The sequence below is a fragment of the Pseudophryne corroboree genome, chromosome 3 (genome assembly GCF_028390025.1).
Source record: "Pseudophryne corroboree isolate aPseCor3 chromosome 3, aPseCor3.hap2, whole genome shotgun sequence".
NCBI classification, from domain to species: Eukaryota; Metazoa; Chordata; class Amphibia; order Anura; family Myobatrachidae; genus Pseudophryne; species Pseudophryne corroboree.
The window spans coordinates 520,261,197-520,282,564 of record NC_086446.1 but is presented as its reverse complement, the minus strand read 5'-3'; the positions used below and the strand labels follow the sequence as shown (position 1 = coordinate 520,282,564).

Below are 21,368 nucleotides of genomic sequence, written 5' to 3'. Positions count from 1 at the left end.
GACATCTGGTCCGGACTGAAGGACCTGCCAACGATTACTGACAAGTCGTCTACTGTCACTGCATATGATTCTCTCACCATTGAAAGAATGGTGGAGGATTATATGAGTGACCGCATCCAAGTAGGCACGTCAGACAGTCCGTACGTATACTGGCAGGAAAAAGAGGCAATTTGGAGGCCCTTGCACAAACTGGCTTTATTCTACCTAAGTTGCCCTCCCTCCAGTGTGTACTCCGAAAGAGTATTTAGTGCCGCCGCTCACCTTGTCAGCAATCGGCGTACGAGGTTACTTCCAGAAAATGTGGAGAAGATGATGTTCATTAAAATTAATTATAATCAATTCCTCCATGGAGACATTCACCAGCAGCAATTGCCTCCAGAAAGTACACGGGGACCTGAGATGGTGGATTCCAGTGGGGACGAATTAATAATCTGTGAGGAGGGGGATGTACACAGTGAAAGGGGTGATGAATCGGACGATGATGATGAGGTGGACATCTTGCCTCCGTAGAGCCAGTTTGTGCAAGGAGAGATTGATTGCTTCTTTTTTGGTGGGGGCCCAAACCAACCAGTCATTTCAGTCACAGTCGTGTGGCAGACCTTGTCGCTGAAATGATGGGTTCGTTAAAGTGTGCATGTCCTGTTTTTACAACATAAGGGTGGGTGGGAGGGCCCAAGGACAATTCCATCTTGCACCTCTTTTTTCTTTCATTTTTCTTTGCGTCATGTGCTGTTTGTGGAGTATTTTTTTGAAGGGCCATCCTGCATGACACTGCAGTGCCACTCCTAGATGGGCCAGGTGTTTGTGTCGGCCACTAGGGTCGCTTAGCTTAGTCACACAGCTACCTCATTGCGCCTCTTTTTTCTTTGCGTCATGTGCTGTTTGTGGAGTATTTTTTTGAAGGGCCATCCTGCGTGACACTGCAGTGCCACTCCTAGATGGGCCAGGTGTTTGTGTCGGCCACTAGGGTCGCTTAGCTTAGCCATCCAGCGACCTCGGTGCAAATTTTAGGACTAAAAATAATATTGTGAGTTGTGAGGTGTTCAGAATAGACTGAAAATTAGTGGAAATTATGGTTATTGAGGTTAATAAATACTATGGGATCAATATGACCCCCAAATTCTATGATTTAAGCTGTTTTTTAGGGTTTTTTGAAAAAAACACCCGAATCCAAAACACACCCGAATCCGACAAAAAAAATTTGGTGAGGTTTTGCCAAAGCGCGTCCGAACCCAAAACACGGCCACGGAACCGAACCCAAAACCAAAACACAAAACCTGAAAAATTTCAGGTGCACATCACTATTCCCAAGTAGAGGTTATTTGAAAGCAAATTGTTAGGGCAATATCGTTTATCTGTGAAAACTTGAAGCTTCCACAGCACAAAGGTTAAATACTTATGAAAGCAGCATTTTGCAACTTTATTTTGAAATCTATTGACAAGTAATGAATTATGAGTTCAAAAATTTACTATGAGAGCCTACTGGTTCACAATAGAAATATTCTGAAATCTGAAACAATCTGTGCATGTGCAATTATTAATACAGACAAATGTGTTGGGGTTAAACACTTCTGTAAGTGGGGTGTAGTATGGTATGCCGGCGGCCGGGCTCCCGGCGACCAGCATACCGGCGCCGGGAGCCCGACCGCCGGCATACCGACAGTGTGGCGAGCGCAAAGGAGCCCCTTGCGGGCTTGCTGTGCTCGCCACGCTGCGGGCACGGTGGCGCGCTACGCGTGCCACGCTATTTATTCTCCCTCCAGGGGGGTCGTGGACCCCCACGAGGGAGAATATGTGTCGGTATGCCGGGTGTCGGGGTTCCGGCGCTGGTATACTGTGCACCGGGATCCCGACATTCGGCATACTGAAGACCACCCCTGTAAGTGTGTGTGTGTGTGTGTGTGTGTGTGTGTGTGTGCGCGCGCTTCTGTCCGATTGAATGGTGCAGAAGTTGTAGCTTGTTCCATCTACCTGGGACTGCGACATTTAAAAGAAAAGGATATTGATCAAGTTTTTTAAACTGATCATTCTTTTAAAATGTACGGGTGGAAACACAGGTGTTGTGCTTAATAAAACTTTTCAGAAATACTACACTATCATCTCTATTCAATATTGGGGTGCTCTGTGGTGTGTGGGTGTGTTCTGGAGAGACAACATGATGAAAAGCCTCATCCAGAAGTACTGTATGAAAAAGAGGTAAGGGGATACTGCAGTAGCAGGAGGTCATTGATGGGGGCTGGGCAGGGGCACTTTTTCACTCTACCGGGATTCCGATAATAGGAAGGTGGTAGGCCTAGCTCCCTATCTTCCATCTGGTTGATTGTTTTGTGTAATATATGATATTTGTGCTTCACAGTTTTACAAGCAAATAAATACAGGTTGAGTATCCCATATCCAAATATTCCAAAATACGGAATATTCCGAAATACAGATTTTTTTGAGTGAGAGTGAGATAGGGAAACCTTTGTTTTCTGATGGCTCAATGTACTCAAACATTGTTTAATACACAAAGTTATTAAAAATATTGTATTAAATGACCTTCAGGCTGTGTGTATAAGGTGTATATGAAACATAAATGAATTCTGTGAATGTACACACACTTTGTTTAATGCACAAAGTTACTAAAAATATATGCCTTCAGGCTGTGTGTATAAGGTGGATATGAAACATAAATGCATTCTGTGCTTAGACTTGGGTTCCATCGCCATGATATCTCATTATGGTATGCAATTATTCCAAAATACGGAAAAATACAATATCCAAATTACTTCTGGTCCCAAGCATTTTGGATAAGGGATACTCAACCTGTATAAGTAGAATAAACTATGAAATACCTAAATAGCTGTGAAATATCTTGTGCAAACATGGTTTATATCTGCATATTTGGCTTTTTAAACCACTTGACTGACAAATTGTCTCCCCAAAAACCAGGCAGAAATATTTTTTTTTGCGTGTTTGTTTTTATTAAATAAAGTTTAAAATGTGTCCCAGAATGCTGCTCGAACTGCATTCTGGGCTGCGATTTTGAAGGTGATGTCGGCGGTCACAGACCGCAACAGCACTCCCAGGCAGCACTTGTGAGAACAGATTTCCTCCGTACAGACGACGAGGGACCCAGTGGGGCAGCACCGACGTTTAGGATATGACCAGGTAACGCTCTCCTGTCTGCGGTCATATCCCACACATAAGTGCCAGGTAAGTGGTTAAAACATTTGAGCAATTCAATATTTAGGGCCTAATTCAGACCTGATCGCAGCAGCAAATTTGTTAGCAAATAGGCAAAACCATGTGCACTGCAGGGGGGGGCTTTATTTTTACGCTGCAATTTAGATTTCAGTTTAAACACACCCCATCCAAATCTAACTCTCTCTGCACATGTTATATCTGCCTCCCCTGCAGTGCACATGGTTTTGCACATTTGATAAATTTGCTGCTGCGATCAGATCTGTGAGGGTAATTCAGACTTGATCGTAGATGTGCTAAACCCAGCACATCTACGATCACTTTCACAGACATGTGGGGGCACGCCCAGCAGAGTCTGCTCCGCATGTCTGGCTCTGCCCCCCCCCCCCCTGCACAGGTACAGAAGCATCGCACAGCGGCGATGCTTTTGTACCTGAAAAGTAGCTCCCTACCAGCGCAGCTCCTGCGCACTGGCAGGGAGCTACCCAGGGGTTAAAGTGAGCCGGAACGGGGCGGAACTGCGTTCCGTCAGTTCCACCAGGAGACGGAACGCAGTTCCGCCTCCCCCGGCTCACCTAACCCGATGTCCCGGGCGGCGCTGCAGGGAGATGCCGGGCGCCCGCTGAGATCGCGTTACCAGCGGGCGCCCGTCTCCCTCTCCGCAGCGGCAGCCGGAGCTCAGTACTGAGCTCCGGCTTCCGGCTCTGTCAGTGCGCGCTATGGGAGAGACATCATGACGTCTCTCCCATAGTGCCGAGGAGCGGGCGGCGAGAGAGGACTGCGGCGGGAGCGGGGCTTGGTAAGTACGGTGCTTTCCCCCCCCCCTCCCTCCTATATGTGTACCACTAGCGGTGTTTCTACTGGGGGCTAGTTACTGGGGGGCTTTTACTACTGGGGGGCTTTACTACTGGGGCAAACTACAGAGGGGCAAACTACTGGGGGGCTTTACTACTGGGGCAAACTACAGAGGGGCAAAACTACTGGGGGGCTTTACTACTGGGGCAAACTACAGAGGGGCAAAACTACTGGGGGGCTTTACTACTGGGGCAAACTACTGGGGGGCTTTAGTACTGGGGGCAAACTACTGGGGGGCTTTACTGCTGGGGCAAACTACAAGGGGCAAACTACTGGGAGCATTACTACAAGGGGGCAAGCTACAAAGGGGCAAACTACTGGCAGCATTACTAACTTTGGCAAACTACATGGGGGCTAAACTACAGGGGCTAAACAACTGGGGGCACAACTGCAGGGGGCATTACCACTGGTGGATAAACTACATGGGGCAAACTACATGAGGGCAAAACTACTGGGGGCATTACCACTCAGAGGCTAAACTAAAGGGGGGGGGGGAGTAAATTGCTGGGGTCATAACTGCAGGGGCATTACCAGTATGGGCATGACTACTGGGGCTAAACGACTAGGGGCAATACTACACAGGGGCATTACCATTAAGGGCATTACTGATGGGGTGCACAGCTAATGAGGGCATTGTAAAGGGGGCACTTCATAAGGGGCACTACTGTTGGGGGCATTGCATAAGGGGCACTACTACTGTGGGCATAGTATAAGGGGTGCTACTGCTGGGGGCATTACTGTATGGGCCGACAAAGAAGCTGCGTTCCCGGTCCGCCCTCCGTCGCTCCACCCCTACCATCGCCGCCGCACTGGAAGCCCAGGTTCCAGACTCCCAGCTGCAGCGGATCTGGGACCAGGCCGGCTTTATTATCCCTGCCGCTGCATCGAGCTCCTGTGACCACGGCGCTACTAGTTCAAATCTGTCGCTGATTGGCTGCCGGTCCGCAGCAGTTTTGAAATATTAGCGCCGTGGTCACAGGAGCTCGATGCGGCGGCAGGGATAATAAAGCCAGCCTGGTTCCAGATCCACTGCAGCCGCCCTCAGCCTCTTCTGCCGCCCCGCCCTCGGACCTCTGCGCACCCACAGCCTCCTCCTCCGCACTATCTCCGAGGCCCACAGCCTCCTCCACTCCACGCCTACCACAGCCTCCTCCTCCGCACTATCTCCGAGGCCCACAGCCTCCTCCACTCCACGCCTACCACAGCCTACTCATCCACAGCACCGCAGACCACCGCCGCTGCTAAACAGGTAATCTAACCTGCTGCCTTTCTCTCTCCCTAGTCCCTACTGTATTCCCTTGCTGTCACTTTCCATGTCCCTGCTGTCACTGTCCATGTCCCTGCTGTCACTCTCCCTGTCACTCTGTCACTCTATAATGTGAATTTCGGCTCATACTGTGTGCTATAAAGTGAATTTCGGCTCATACCGTGTGCTATAATGTGAATTTCGGCTCATACCGTGTGCTATAATGTGAATTTCGGCTCATACTGTGTGGTGTAATGTGAATTTTGGCTCATACCGTGTGCTATAATGTGAATTTCGGCTCATACCGTGTGCTATAATGTGAATTTCGGCTCATACCGTGTGCTATAATGTGAATTTCGGCTCATACCGTGTGCTATAATGTGAATTTCGGCTCATACTGTGTGGTGTAATGTGAATTTCGGCTCATACCGTGTGGTGTAATGTGAATTTCGGCTCATACTGTGTGGTGTAATGTGAATTTCGGCTCATACCGTGTGGTGTAATGTGAATTTGGCTCATACTGTGTGGTGTAATGTGAATTTGGCTCATACTGTGTGGTGTAATGTGAATTTCGGCTCATACTGTGTGGTGTAATGTGAATTTGGCTCATACTGTGTGGTGTAATATGAATGTGGCTCATACTGTGTGGTATAAATGTGAATTTCGGCTCATACTGTGAGGTATAATGTGAAAGGGGTCCTACTATTGTGGTGCATAATGTGTATAAGGGGTATATGGTGTGGTAAACTACACTGAAGGGCACGCCCCCTTTTGCGTGGCCACGCCCCCTTGTCAGGAGTGCGTGCGCCTTCGGCGCGCACATAATTGCACCCTTCACTTTTCCATACCCCCACTTCAAAATTTCCACTTGGGTACTACTACTGTGGGCATTATTACTATTGTGTGACCACGCCCCTTTCTTTTTGAGGCCACCCCCCCTTTTTGCTGCGCGCGCCTACGGCGCGCGCAATACCTTTATTACATGGGCACCGTGGGGAGGGGGGTGAGTTCCACCACCTCTCTAGGACCACTTTAAGCACTGGAGCTACCCATCACTCTCCGGGTCGCAACGGCTGCATATGACATCACGCAGCCGCCGCAGCCCGCCCCCCGCACGGTCCAGGTTCGACTGTGTTGCCCGGATGGCGCCCCCAAAAAGGCGGCCCAACGCTGCCGAACTGACCCCTATTGCCCAACGAATGCCTCTGCCTGTCAATCAGGCAGAGGCGATCGCTGGGCTGAGATGCCGATCGCATTTCTGGCATGCGCAGTTCAGACCTGATCGCCCACTGTGCGAAAACGCACAGCAGCAATTAGGTCTGAATTAGCCCCTGAATTAGGCCCTTAGGGGCAGATGTATTAACCTGGAGAAGGCATAAGGAAGTGATAAACCAGTGATATGTGCAAGGTGATAAAGGCACCAGCCAATCAGATCCAATATGTAAATTAACAGTTAGGATCTGATTGGCTGCTGCCTTTATCACCTTGCACATATCACTTGTTTATCACTTCCTTATGCTTTCTCCAGGTTAATACATCTGCCCCTTAGTTCTCTGTCATGCTAAAGTGAACACCCATTTATAGACTATACTAGATCACAAGTGACAATCATTTTGATTACAGTAGACATATTCTGTGGCATTATTTAAAAAAAAAAAACATTTACTAGCAGGCTAAGCCACCTCTGGCCACAAGTTATATATAGGATAATGTACCCGCTATTGAAAAATAGTAAAAATGTATGTGCCAAAAAAGAGTTCCTTAAAATTATAAATACCACATCTCACAAAAATCTGAGGAGAATTTAATATCTGGAATAATTTATAAAAGGGGGTGTGTTATTCTATAAAACTCACAAGTTTAATAAAAACATGAAATATTAAAATCCAAACTCATGAGTTAAAATATCAGAAGTCACCATTTATACAGATATTTTACTGTTTTTTTTCAGATAATAACATAAATTTTGTATTCTAAATTGTTGGCTCTTACCTTGGGCTTCACTGAAATGTTCCCCCTCCGCAAACATTTCCCTTCTCATCCATCTGGGTCAGTACGGATAGTGTAGGGCAGTAAGGGTGTAATGGTTAGCATTACTGCCTCACAGTACTGAGGTCATGGGTTCAATTCCTGCTAAATGTGTAGAGTTTGTATATTCTCCCCTTGCTTGCATGGGTTTCCTCCCATACTCCATAAATATATTGGTGAGTTAATTGGCTCCCAACAAAAATGTATCCTAGTGTGTAAATGTGTGCGTGTACATGTGTTTAGGGCAGACTAGATGGACTAAGTGGTTCTCATCTGACATCAAAATTCTATTCCAGTGGTTCACAAACTTTTTTGAATAATGGCGCCCTAGAGCATCACAATTTTTTTCACGGTACCACTAGGCCAAAAGTTTCTTATTGAGAAAATTGGAAAAATGAAGATAATTGTGTTTATATGTCATCCTTGGGTTCTATTGTGTGGTGAAGGACAAGAATTGCTTCTGCTTGTCCACATATTTTATCAATCATCACTATTACATTGACCATAAATAATTTAAATTGGTCCTGGACCACCAATCCAACGTACTCCTGCAAGTGTCTTGATGTACCCAGTTTGAGAACCACTGTTCTATGCTATTCTATGTTTCTAATCTTCTCTTGCTCCTCACTGTCACCCCTAGATTTCTAACTGACTATTATTGATGACATGTTATGCCTTACTAATACGTCATCCACTACTCCCGCATATATTGGTTAATTGATGTGTTTTTGACATACAGTATGGTATTCTATTTCTCAACCTTATTATGTTATGTGTTTCCAACTACTGTGAATCGTTATTTTATATTCAATAACCATTACTTAAAATTCCTGGTTGGGTACAGGATACTGGCAATGAGGATGCCGATAGGTGCCAGTAACTAAACTAACCCTACCCCTAAACCTAACCCTCCCTTCCTGCAGCCTAACCCTTACCTTCCCTTCCAGCCTAACCCTAACCCTCCCCTCCAACAGCCTAACCCTAACCCTCCCCCTCAGCCTAACCCTATCCCTCCTTCCCTCAGCCAACCTCTAACCCTCCTCGGCATACTTTTGTTCTGGATTCCGGCGTCGGTCTCCTGACCGCCTGCATCCCGTCTGTCGGGATGCCAACTACGGCCCAAATGTATCAAGCTTTAACAAGAGATAACTGTCATTTTTCAAACACAGCCTGTGACACGATTTTAGGAGCTGGTTGGCTGGTACTTTATCACTTTTTATCTGTCTCCACTCCGTCTCTTGTTAAAGCTTAATACATTTGGGCCTACATCCCAAAATGTATTCCTTTGAAATGTAATATATGTAGAATTGTGAAAGGAAATTGTTAAATTCACATGAAATCAGTCATTCACACTAACCCCACTGTCATCTTTTTACAGGTATGACTTGGAAATGGTAGTAGACTACAATACAGAAAGCATAGCTAAGGATTCGTTGACAAGTGTAAAACTATTGACAGAATCTATAAAGCAGGAACCTCTTACCACTTTGGCACCTCTAAATGTAACTCCAACACCTAAAGTAGCCACCAAGCTGACCACGCTACGTAATGTGTCCAATAAATCATCACAGCTGATCACCAGCAAACAACATGTGGCCGTCAAGGAACAGGATGTGACAAAAGCTACAACCTCAAAAGCCATAGCGAGAAACACAGTGAACCATAACTCCACAACCTTCTCCTATTTGGGTGACAAGTATGCTACAGATGACACGTATCTAACTTCTGTAAGTCAGGAACTTTTCTTTCCCTCTAAATGGAGTAAGTTGTGTTCGCAGTGTGTGACTTCTGTCTAAGGCCACCTTCTATCCTCTGTTCCCAGTGACTACTTTCCCATGACTTGTTCAACTCATGTTAACCTACTTTTCATAACTTGAGAAGCGAAGGTATGAAAAGAATGCATGACTGAGGCTTCATGACACAGTTTGCATCAAGCAGGCAAGGCAAGGTGTTTATTGCCACAGATCAAGGGCCTAGAGAGTTAGATTTGGGTGGGGTGTGTTCAAACTGAAATCTAACTTGCAGTGTAAAAATAAAGCAGCCATTATTTACCCTGCACAGAAACAAAATAACCCACCCAAATCTTACTCTCTCTGCACATGTTATATCTGCCACACCTGCAGTGCACATGGTTTTGCCCAACTGCTAACAAATTTGCTGCTGCGATCAACACTGAATTACCCCCCATGTCTTTGCAGCACTGTTCAGTGCTCACTGTGATGAGGCTTGATGATGCAATTGGTATCATTACAGCACATTTCTGGTCACTTTACTGGTTATGAACAATCACCTGCTAGCCCCAGAGTCCAGTAGGCCTACCAATATTTTAGGCATCTCCTGGCCATTCTGGCATAATAGGCAACTATTGCCCAGCCCACAAAATTGCTTGCCCCACTGTGGCTGTGATGGATACAGTTTAAATGCCGTGACCATTTTATCCCTTTTAACTGGGACTATACTTGCCTACTCTCCCGGAAGCTGCGGGAGGCTCCTGTTTTTTGGGGTAGCCCCCCGCACCCCCGGAAGAGTAGGCAGGACTCTCTAGTGATGCGGGCAGGATGGAGAGATAATCTCCCGTATTCGTGGGTCCGTGGAGTGGGGAAGGGGTTAAAATTATGCAAATTGCGTCATTATAGCCCTGCCCCCTTCCCGCGGACCCGCAAATCGCGGCATTTTCCAATGTGGGGCTTGATTATGTCACAGCCCGGCCCCGCCCCCCGAAGTCTCCTGCAGCGTCTCCTCTCAGGGCTTCTCCCGGAGAGGAGACATTCAAAGTAGGCAAGTATGCCTGGGATGCTCATGGATTACACAGGTTCTGTGGCTGGCTGACTTCAAGCCTACATTTCAGCTGGTTTTAATCAGCCACAGAACCTGTGTAATCCATGAGCGTCCCAGGTAAAAGGGATAATATGGTCACTCTAGTTTAAATAAAGAGCAAATACAATGCTATTTATTAGAGATGAGCGGGTTCGGTTCGTCGAGATCCGAACCCCCCCGAACTTCACGTGGTTTACACGGGTCCGAGGCAGCCTCGGTTCTTCCCGCCTTACACGCAAAACCGGAACGGGGGAAAACGTCATCATCCCGCTGTCGGATTCTCGCGAGATTCGGATTCCATATAAAGAGCCACGAGTTGCCGCCATTTTCACTCGTGCATTGTAGATTGAGCGGAGAGGACGTGGCTATGTTCTCTGCCTGAATAGCCCAATATCAGCTAAATATCAGCTCAATATCTGTGCTTAGTATCAGTGCTGCATTGTGGTGACCAGTATATAGTAGTACAGTAGTCCAGTGCTGTTCTCGCTGCCCAGTGTCAGTTCTATTATCCTGAACAGTGCTCAATATCTGTGCTCATTATTATCATTGCTGCATTGTGGTGACCTCTGACCAGTATATAGTAGTACAGTAGTCCAGTGCTGTTCTCGCTGCCCAGTGTCAGTTCTATTATCCTGAACAGTGCTCAATATCTGTGCTCATTATTATCATTGCTGCATTGTGGTAACCACTGACCAGTATATAGTAGTACAGTACAGTAGTCCAGTGCTGTTCTCGCTGCCCAGTGTCAGTTCTATTATCCTGAACAGTGCTCCATATCTGTGCTCATTATTATCATTGCTGCATTGTGGTGACCAGTATATGGTAGTCCAGTGCTGTATTTTGCTGCCCACTGTCAGTTCTATTATCCTGAACAGTGCTCAATATCTGTGCTCAGTGTCAGTGCTGCATTGTGGTGACCAGTATATAGTAGTACAGTACAGGAGCCCATTGCTGTATCTTGCTGCTCCGTGTCACTTCTAGTATCCTGAACAGTGCTCAGTATCACTGGTCAGTGTCATGTCAGAACAAAATGTTTTGGAGGTTGTGGAGGTGTCTTCCTCAGAGGAGTCTGTACCAGGTACTCAGGATTGCCTTGAGTGGTTTCATCCCATTAGGATGGAGACAGAATGGCTGGATAGCCTAGGAAATAAGATTCCTCAGAGTTCATTAGGGCATACTCTATTAAGTTGCTGGAAAAAAAGCTACGAAGAATGCTCTAGATATGGATCAGTCCATTTAATCTAAGACCCCCTCAGCTCCTGATACACAGGTCTTGCAGGCCAACGCGGACATTGATGCCGACACAGGGATCGACACAGAAGTTAGAGGGGGGCACTATGATAGATTGGAATATAAAATTCAGCAATTTATCAATGCCATTAGGGATGTGTTAGAAATACCTATACAAATAGAAGAAAATTCTTGTATGCTAACTGCAAAATCATTAGTGACATTCCCGGTTTCGGAAGAGTTGAATACCCTATTAGAAAGATCCTGGCCAAACCCAGAAGAGGTTTTTCACATCCCCAATAAAGTACTTAAGACATATCCCTTTCCTGAGGAGGATAGAAGGAGATGGGAGATTTCTCCCATAATGGACATTTCGGTGTCCAGGCCATCAGGGGTAATTACATTACCTGTACCAGGCTCGGCCTCGTTAACGGAGCCGACTGACCGCATGATAGAGATAACTCTAAAATCCATTTACACGGCTACTGGAGCTGCCCTTAGGCCCACTATTGCATGCACCTGGGTAGCTAGGGCTATGTTAAAATGGTCAGACAATGTAATAGAAGACCTTGATACAATCCATAGGGATGATGTTGTCTTGATTCTAGGTCACATAAAGGATTCGGCTAAATTCATGGTGAAAGCCATGAGGGACATTGGGCTGATGAATTCTAGAGCATCCTCCATGGCAGTAGCGGCTCGCAGAGGTCTCTGGATCTGCCAATGGAATGCAGACGCCGAATCCAAGAGGTACCTCCCCTTCGCAGGTGAGACACCGCTTGGGGACACTCTGAATACAAATCCTTCCGCAGCACCACCTGTGAGAAGGTGTAACTCTGCTTCTCTGATGCAGTCCCCTTGGGCTGCCAGATCGAGAAAATTCGGGAGGGCCTACTTCTGCGCGAGGCTAGGCCATAGAAAGAGCAGAAAGTCTGCACCCCCTACAGGTGCACGGGTTCAGAGGTTGGATTCTACTCCCTTAGCGTCCTTAGCGTGACGCAGAAGGACTCCCATGTAGGGGTCCACTGGGTGGTGGGGGGGGGGAGATCTTATCTACATCACTACAGGGGAGCCTTAGTGATTATTATTATATCCCGGGTAATGAAAATTATTACCCATTAGAAACTGGATTCAGGAATTTCCCCCTGGCTGTTTGATTAATCAGCCCTGCCAATTGTTAGGACAGTGGGTTTGTCTCTGTCATATAAAAAAAAAGTTTTTTTTAAAGTGCAATCATGCTGACACTTCCGTATATGTCCAGTGGTACTGCCATTTGATATAATTCCCGACATTACTGCCATTTAATTCCAGTGATTTTGTCATTTTCTTCCAGTGATTTGGACCAATAATACCATTGATTAGAACAAATAATTCCTGTGATAATGGCTTTTAATTCCAGTGATTTTGTAAGTTTCTTCCAGTGATTTGGACCAATAATACCATTGATTAGAACGAATAATTCCTGTGATACTGGCTTTTAATTCTAGCGATTTTGTCATTTTCTTCCAGTGATTTGGACCAATAAATAATACCATTGATTAGAACGAATAATTCCTGTGATATTGAGGTGTTTGTGTCGCCATCCAGCGACCTTGGTGCACCTCTTTTTTTCTTTGCATCATGTGCTGTTTGGGGACTATTTTTTAAAACTGCCATCCTGTCTGACACTGCAGTGCCACTCCTAGATGGGCCAGGTGTTTGTGCCACCCACTTGGGTCGCTTAGCTTAGTCATCCAGCGACCTCAGTGCAAATTTTAGCACTAAAAATAATATTGTGAGGTGTGAGGTGTTCAGAATAGACTGGAAATGAGTGGAAATTATGGTTATTGAGGTTAATAATACTATAGGATCAAAATTACCCCCAAATTCTATGATTTAAGCTGTTTTTGAGGGGTTTTTTAAAAAAAAACACCCGAATCCAAAACTCACCCGAATCCGCCAAAAAATCTTAAGGGAGGTTTTGCCAAATCACGTCCGAATTCAAAACACGACCGCGGAACCAAATCCAAAACAAAACACAAAACCCGAAAAATGTCCGGTGCACATCTCTACTATTTATATAGGGGGTAATTCCAAGTTGATCACAGAAGGAATTTTTTTAGCAGTTGGGCAAAACCATGGCCCTCATTCCGAGTTGTTCGCTCGCAAGGCAATTTTAGCAGAGTTACACACGCTAAGCCGCCGCCTACTGGGAGTGAATCTTAGCTTCTTAAAATTGCGAACGATGTATTCGCAATATTGCGATTACAAACTACTTAGCAGTTTCAGAGTAGCTTCAGACTTACTCGGCATCTGCGATCAGTTCAGTGCTTGTCGTTCCTGGTTTGACGTCATAAACACACCCAGCGTTCGCCCAGACACTCCTCCGTTTCTCCAGCCACTCCCGCGTTTTTTCCGGAAACGGTAGCGTTTTTATTCACACGCCCATAAAACGCCGTGTTTCCGCCCAGTAACACCCATTTCCTGTCAATCACACTACGATCGCCGGAGCGAAGAAAAAGCCGTGAGTAAAAAAACTATCTTCATAGCAAAATTACTTGGCGCAGTCGCAGTGCGAACATTGCGCATGCGTACTAAGCAGAAAAACGCTGTGATGCGAAGAAAATTAGCGAGCGAACGACTCGGAATGAGGGCCCATGTGCACTGCAGGGGAGGCAGATATAACATGTGCAGAGAGTGTTAGATTTGGGTGGGTTATTTTGTTTCTGTGCAGGGTAAATACTGGCTGCTTTATTTTCACACTGCAAATTAGATTGCAGATTGAACACACCCCACCCAAATCTAACTCTCTCTGCACATGTTAAATCTGTCTCCCCTGCAGTGCACATGGGGGGTCATTCCGAGTTGTTCGCTCTGTATTTTTCTTCGCATCGCAGCGATTTTCCGCTAACTGCGCATGCGCAATGTTCGCACTGCGACTGCGCCAAGTAAATTTGCTATGTAGTTAGGTATTTTACTCACGGCATTACGAGGTTTTTTCTTCGTTCTGCTGATCGTAATGTGATTGACAGGAAGTGGGTGTTTCTGGGCGGAAACAGGCCGTTTTATGGGAGTGTGTGAAAAAACGCTACCGTTTCTGGGAAAAACGCGGGAGTGGCTGGAGAAACGGAGGAGTGTCTGGGCGAACGCTGGGTGTGTTTATGACGTCAAACCAGGAACGACAAGCACTGAACTGATCGCAGATGCCGAGTAAGTTTGAAGCTACTCAGAAACTGCTAAGAATTGTCTATTCGCAATTTTGCTAATCTTTCGTTCGCAATTTTACTATGCTAAGATTCACTCCCAGTAGGCGGCGGCTTAGCGTGTGTAAAGCTGCTAAAAGCAGCTTGCGAGCGAACAACTCGGAATGACCACCATGGTTTTGTCCAATTGCTACCAAAATTCCTGCTGCGATCAACTTGGAATTACCCCCATAGTGCGCACATATAGGGGGTCATTCCGAGTTGTTCGCTCGCAAGCTGCTTTTAGCAGCTTTGCACACGCTAAGCCGCCGCCTACTGGTAGTGAATCTTAGCTTCTCAAAATTGCGAACGAAAGATTAGCAGAATTGCGAATAGACACTTCTTACCAGTTTCTGAGTAGCTCCAGACTTACTCGGCATCTGCGATCAGTTCAGTCAGTTTCGTTCCTGGTTTGACGTCACAAACACACCCAGCGTTCGCCCAGACACTCCTCCGTTTCTCCAGCCACTCCCGCGTTTTTCCCAGAAACGGTAGCGTTTTTTCACACACTCCCATAAAACGGCCTGTTTCCGCCCAGAAACACCCACTTCCTGTCAATCACATTACGATCACCAGAACGAAGAAAAAACCTCGTAATGCCGTGAGTAAAATTCCTAACTGCATAGCAAATTTACTTGGCGCAGTCGCACTGTGGACATTGCGCATGCGCATTAGTGACTAATCGCTCCGTTGCGAGAAAAAAATAACGAGCGAAAACTCGGAATGACCCCCATAATGCAGCACGTTGCAGAGAATATTTAGTCATTTACATCAGTGCTTGCCCCAGTGCAGCTTACAGTCTGTGTACATGTGTATAGACTAGGGTTACTTTATTTGTCAGAATCTCAGTAACCTACTACAGGTTGAGTATCCCATATCCAAATATTCCGAAATACGGAATATTCTGAAATACGGACTTTTTTGAGGGAGAGTGAGATAGTGAAACCTTTGTTTTTTGATGGCTCAATGTACACAAACTTTGTTTAATACACAAAGTTATTAAAAATATTGTATTAAATGACCTTGTGTAAGGTGTATATGAAACATAAATTAATTGTGTGAATGTACACACACTTTGTTTACTGCACAAAGTTATTAAAAATATTGGCTAAAATTACTGTATCTTCAGGAAATTACCTTCAGGCTGTGTGTATAAGGTGTATATGTAACATAAATGCATTCTGTGCTTAGACTTAGGTCCCATCACCATGATATCTCATTATGGTATGCAATTATTCCAAAATACGGAAAAATCCCATATCCAAAATACCTCTGGTCCCAAGCATTTTGGATAAGGGAGACTCAACCTGTAGTATGTTTTTGGCTTGTGGGAGGAAAGGAGTACCTTAGGGAAACTCACACAAACCCTTGGAAAACATACGAACTCCAAACAGATAAGGCCCTGGGTGGAATCAAACCCATGACCCCAGTGCTGCACCCAAATACAACAGATTTGTTTGTTTAATGTGCACAGGATAACAATATATCATCTTGGACTGGCACTTGACCTTTGGCAACCCTGCGTGTAGATGTATTATAGCACAGGTTCCCAAACTCGGTCCTCAGGACCCCACACAGTGCATGTTTTGCAGGTCTCCTCACAGAATCACAAGTGAAATAATTAGCTCCACCTGTGGACCTTTTAAAATGTGTCAGTGAGTAATTAATACACCTGTGCACTTGCTGGGTTACCTGCAAAACATGCACTGTGTGGGGTCCTGAGGACCGAGTTTGAGAACCACTGTATTATAGCAAAGACACAAATGCTATTCTGTGCACAGCAAATTATCCTATATGAAGTATGTTTACCTGTAAAGCAGGACAAGACATCCCTTGTATAAATCAATAATTATTTACTATAACATTATATATCAATTTATAAGTTATTCACTGTTAAAGCAGGGGTTACCTATATACCCAGGACGGGAGGCAGTCAATTGATCACCTGTCGGGATCCCGGCGGTCAGAGTCCTGACCGCAGGCTGGTTACCCCTCTTGGGTGGTGGTCCACGCCACCACCTGGAGGGGAATAGAAACCTGTGGCAACCGAAGGTCACCACCGGACCTGAAGCGTGGCAAGCGCAACGAGCCCGCAAAGGGACACGTTGCGCTCACCGCCGGGATCACGGCTGTCGGGATCTCGTACTGATACCCCCAGGACTATGAAGCACTATTTAATTAAATTGCGGATACTTATTTCCTATATTTTAAGAGGAACTGATCTCAGGTGTATTCTTAGAATTGTATACCGAAACTATGGCCCTCATTCAGCATGGATCGCATTTGTAAAGCTGCTAGCAGGCAGCTTTGCAACTGCGATCCATATTAATGTAAATGCAGTAGGAGGTGTTAATCACCTCCTTGCTGCATTTGCGTTCCTATCACTGTGACCGTGCCGCAGCCTAGGATCAACATCGCGACTGATGATCGCGATGTTCCCCGCGATGTTCAGCTTACTCAGGCTGGCCTTCGCAGGGGCCCTAGCGAGGCCAAAAAAACTGCATCTGAAACACAGAGCTTGGCCTCGACACTCCCGGAAAATGGCGTAACACGTCCCCATTTCCAGAAATGACAGACGTCTCTGCCCCCCCGAACACCTCTGCCTATCAATCAGACAGAGGCTGTTTAAAAAATGCGAGCCACACCGATAATCGGGAAACTTTGCAGAGGATCGCAAAATAGAGCCATGCAGAATGAGGGCCTATATGAGCAATACATTAAAACACAGTTATATTGAGTCCTAACTATGTTACTTATCATAACTGAATATCCATATAGATACCTATAGACCTATGAGAGTACTACTAGTCAGTGTGCACTGTCGTCATCAGCAGTACTGGCTTTAGGTGCGGGCTAGCAGGGTGGATTGCGCTGGCGGCGCGCTGCGCTGTTTGGACTGCACTGACCGCACTCCACCTCCCACTACCCGTCCTCCACCCCTGCGCTGCAAGCCTCCCACTGGCCGCAGTCCGCCTCCCACTGCCAGCCCCCCACACACACACTCACTTCAGCCCAGCATGTGGGTAAAAGAGCAGGAGCCAGGGGACTCACAGCCGAGGCCGGATGGTGAGTGACAGGGACACAGGCAGCGGTGTGGATGGTACGCACACACACACTCACTCACTCACTCACTCACACACACACTCTCTCTCTATGGGGGTCATTCCGACCCGATCGCTCGCTGCAGTTTGTTGCAGCGATAGGGTCGGAACTGCGCATGCGCCGGCGCCGCAGTGTGCCGGCGCATGGCAGTCGTCGGTGCCCAGTAATCGCCTCTGAGACAGAGGCGGTCACTAGGCGGGAGGGGGCTGAACGGCAGCGTTAAGCCGCCGTTTAGTAGGCGCGGTCCGGCCAACGCAGGCGTGGCCGGACCGTTGGGGGGGCGTGGCGCAGTGGCTGCGTGACGTATCACGCAGCTGCTACGGCCAGTGGCAACGAGAAACAACTCCCGGCCAGCCGCAGGAGCTGCGCTGGCCGGGAGTTACTCCACAGATACAAAGCATTGCCTCCGTGCGATGCTTTTGTATTTGTGCGGGGGGGCGGCACTGACATGCGGGGTGGACTTGCCCTGTGCTGGGCGTCCCCCCGCATGTCTGAGGTTACAATCGTAGCTGTGCTAAATTTAGCACAGCTACGATCAACTCGGAATTACCCCCTATATCTATATATAATTTAGTGATGTGCACCGGAAATTTTTCGGGTTTTGGGTTTTGGTTTTGGGTTCGGTTCCGCGGCCGTGTTTTGGGTTCGGATGCGTTTTGGCAAAACCTCACCGGAAATTTTTTGTCGGATTCGGGTCTGTTTTGGATTCGGGTGTGTTTCAAAAAACACTAAAAAACAGCTTAAATCATAGAATTTGGGGGTCATTTTGATCCCATAGTATTATTAACCTCGATAACCATAATTTCCACTCATTTTCAGTCTATTCTGAACACCTCACACCTCACAATATTATTTTTAGTCCTAAAATTTTCACAGAGGTTGCTGGATGGCTAAGCTAAGCGACACAAGTGGCCGACACAAACACCTGGCCCATCTAGGAGTGGCACTGCAGTGTTAGGCAGGATGGCACTTCAAAAAAATAGTCCCCAAACAGCACATGATGCAAAGAAAAAAAGAGGCGCAATGAGGTAGCTGTGTGACTAAGCTAAGCGACCCTAGTGGCCGACATAAACACCTGGCTCATCTAGGAGTGGCACTGCAGTGTCAGACAGGATGGCACTTGAAAAAAATAGTCCCCAAACAGCACATGATGCAAAGAAAAAAAGAGGCGCAATGAGGTAGCTGTGTGACTAAGCTAAGCGACCCTAGTGGCCGACACAAACACCTGGCCCATCTAGGAGTGGCACTGCAGTATCAGACAGGATGGCACTTAAAAAAAATAGTCCCCAAACAGCACATGATGCAAAGAAAAAAAGAGGCGCAATGAGGTAGCTGTGTGACTAAGCTCAGCGACCCAAGTGGCCGACACAAACACCTGGCCCATCTAGGAGTGACACTGGAGTGTCACGCAGGATGGCCCTTCAAAAAAATACTCTCCAAACAGCACATGATGCAAAGAAAAATGAAAGAAAAAAGAGGTGCAAGATGGAATTGTCCTTGGGCCCTCCCACCCACCCTTATGTTGTATAAACAGGACATGCACACTTTAACGAACCCATCATTTCAGCGACAGGGTCTGCCACACGACTGTGACTGAAATGACTGGTTGGTTTGGGCCCCCACCAAAAAAGAAGCAATCAATCTCTCCTTGCACAAACTGGCTCTACAGAGGCAAGATGTCCACCTCATCATCATCGTCCGATTCATCACCCCTTTCACTGTGTACATCCCCCTCCTTACAGATTATTAATTCGTCCCCACTGGAATCCACCATCTCAGGTCCCCGTGTACTTTCTGGAGGCAATTGCTGCTGGTGAATGTCTCCACGGAGGAATTGATTATAATTCATTTTAATGAACATCATCTTCTCCACATTTTCTGGAAGCAACCTCGTACGCCGATTGCTGACAAGGTGAGCGGCTGCACTAAACACTCTTTCAGAGTACACACTGGAGGGAAGGCAACTTAGGTAGAATAAAGCCAGTTTCTGCAAGGGCCTCCAAATTGCCTCTTTTTCCTGCCAGTATACGTTAGAGATGAGCGGGTTCGGTTCCTCGGAATCCGAACCCGCCCGAACTTCATGTTTTTTTACACGGGTCCGAGCGACTCGGATCTTCCCGCCTTGCTCGGTTAACCCGAGCGCGCCCGAACGTCATCATCACGCTGTCGGTTTCTCGCGAGGCTCGGATTCTATCGCGAGACTCGGATTCTATATAAGGAGCCGCGCGTCGCCGCCATTTTTCACACGTGCATTGAGATTCATAGGGAGAGGACGTGTCTGGCGTCCTCTCCGTTTATAGAGATTCGAGAAGAGAGTGAGACAGAGAGAGACACAGTAGTAATTTGGGGAGCATTAGGAGGAGTACTACTACTACTAGTACTTGCTGAAGTGATAGAGAGAGATAGTGTGACTGTATTATCTGACTTGTGGGGGAGACACTGACAGTGGGGAGCAGTTAGAGTCTGAGAGCAGGACTCAGGACTCAGGAGTACATATAACGTACAGTGCACACTTTTGCTGCCAGAGTGCCAGCCACACTGCCATTGTTTGTGACCACACTGACCACCAGTATAATATATATTGTGATTGTCTGCTTAGGACTCAGGAGTACTGCAAGTTGCTGATAGTGTGACCAGTGACCAGTGACCTGACCACCAGTTTAATAAATCACCACCAGTTTATGAGTTTAATATAGACGCTGAAAGGAGCGGAGGGAGAGACATCCATCAGCGGCCGCTGAAGCGATTGCGAGTGCCGCGACTGATAAAGACCAAGCCTACTGACGAAGTCGAATGACGAAACGCGTATGGGCGTGGTCTGACGTTGTGGATTTGAAATCGAGATCACTGCTTTGCACAGTGGGGTAAAACATTAAGCTGGTTATACAAGCGGTGGTTTGACCGCCTTTTATGGTACGGGTTTTTTTACTTGTAACCGAGTTGGATTTTTAAAAAAAATAAAAATCATTGTACTCTTTTAATGCACTATTGGCGCTCCCTGCTTCTTCAATTTCTTGCCATATATATATATATAATTGTATATAATATATATATAATATTGTATACCACCTAGCACCTACCCGTGTTTTTTTTTTTTTTTTCTTTCTTCTTTATACAGTACATACTACTATAGTAGCTTACTGTAGCAGTCTGCGGTGCTGCTGAGCTGACAGTGTCCAGCAGGTCCGTCATCAGTCATTACATAATAAATATATAATATATACCTGTCTGGCTGCAGTACTAGTGATATTATATATACATATATATTGATTTCATCTCATTATCATCCAGTCTATATTAGCAGCAGACACAGTACGTTAGTCCACGGCTGTAGCTACCTCTGTGTCGGCACTCGGCAGTCCATCCATAATTGTATACCACCTACCCGTGGTTGTTGTTTTTTTCTTTCTTCTTTATACATACTACTATAGTAGCTTACTGTAGCAGTCTGCGGTGCTGCTGAGCTGACAGTGTCCAGCAGGTCCGTCATCAGTCATTACATAATAAATATATAATATATACCTGTCCGGCTGCAGTACTAGTGATATTATATATACATATATATTGATTTCATCTCATTATCATCCAGTCTATATTAGCAGCAGACACAGTACGTTAGTCCACGGCTGTAGCTACCTCTGTGTCGGCACTCGGCAGTCCATCCATAATTGTATACCACCTACCCG

The 21,368-nt window shown here is 46.4% G+C and overlaps 1 protein-coding gene across 3 annotated transcripts in view; it reads left to right on the top strand.

Moving 5' to 3' along the window:
- Positions 1 to 21,368, top strand: part of LOC135056213 (alpha-N-acetylgalactosaminide alpha-2,6-sialyltransferase 2-like) — a 187,731-nt gene that overhangs the window by 65,786 nt on the left and 100,577 nt on the right. For all 3 annotated transcript variants that reach the window (XM_063961098.1, XM_063961096.1, XM_063961097.1), the window contains exon 2: positions 8,691 to 9,039. In XM_063961098.1, coding sequence (XP_063817168.1) covers positions 8,691 to 9,039 — 349 coding nt within the window. The remainder of the gene's footprint in view (positions 1 to 8,690; positions 9,040 to 21,368) is intronic.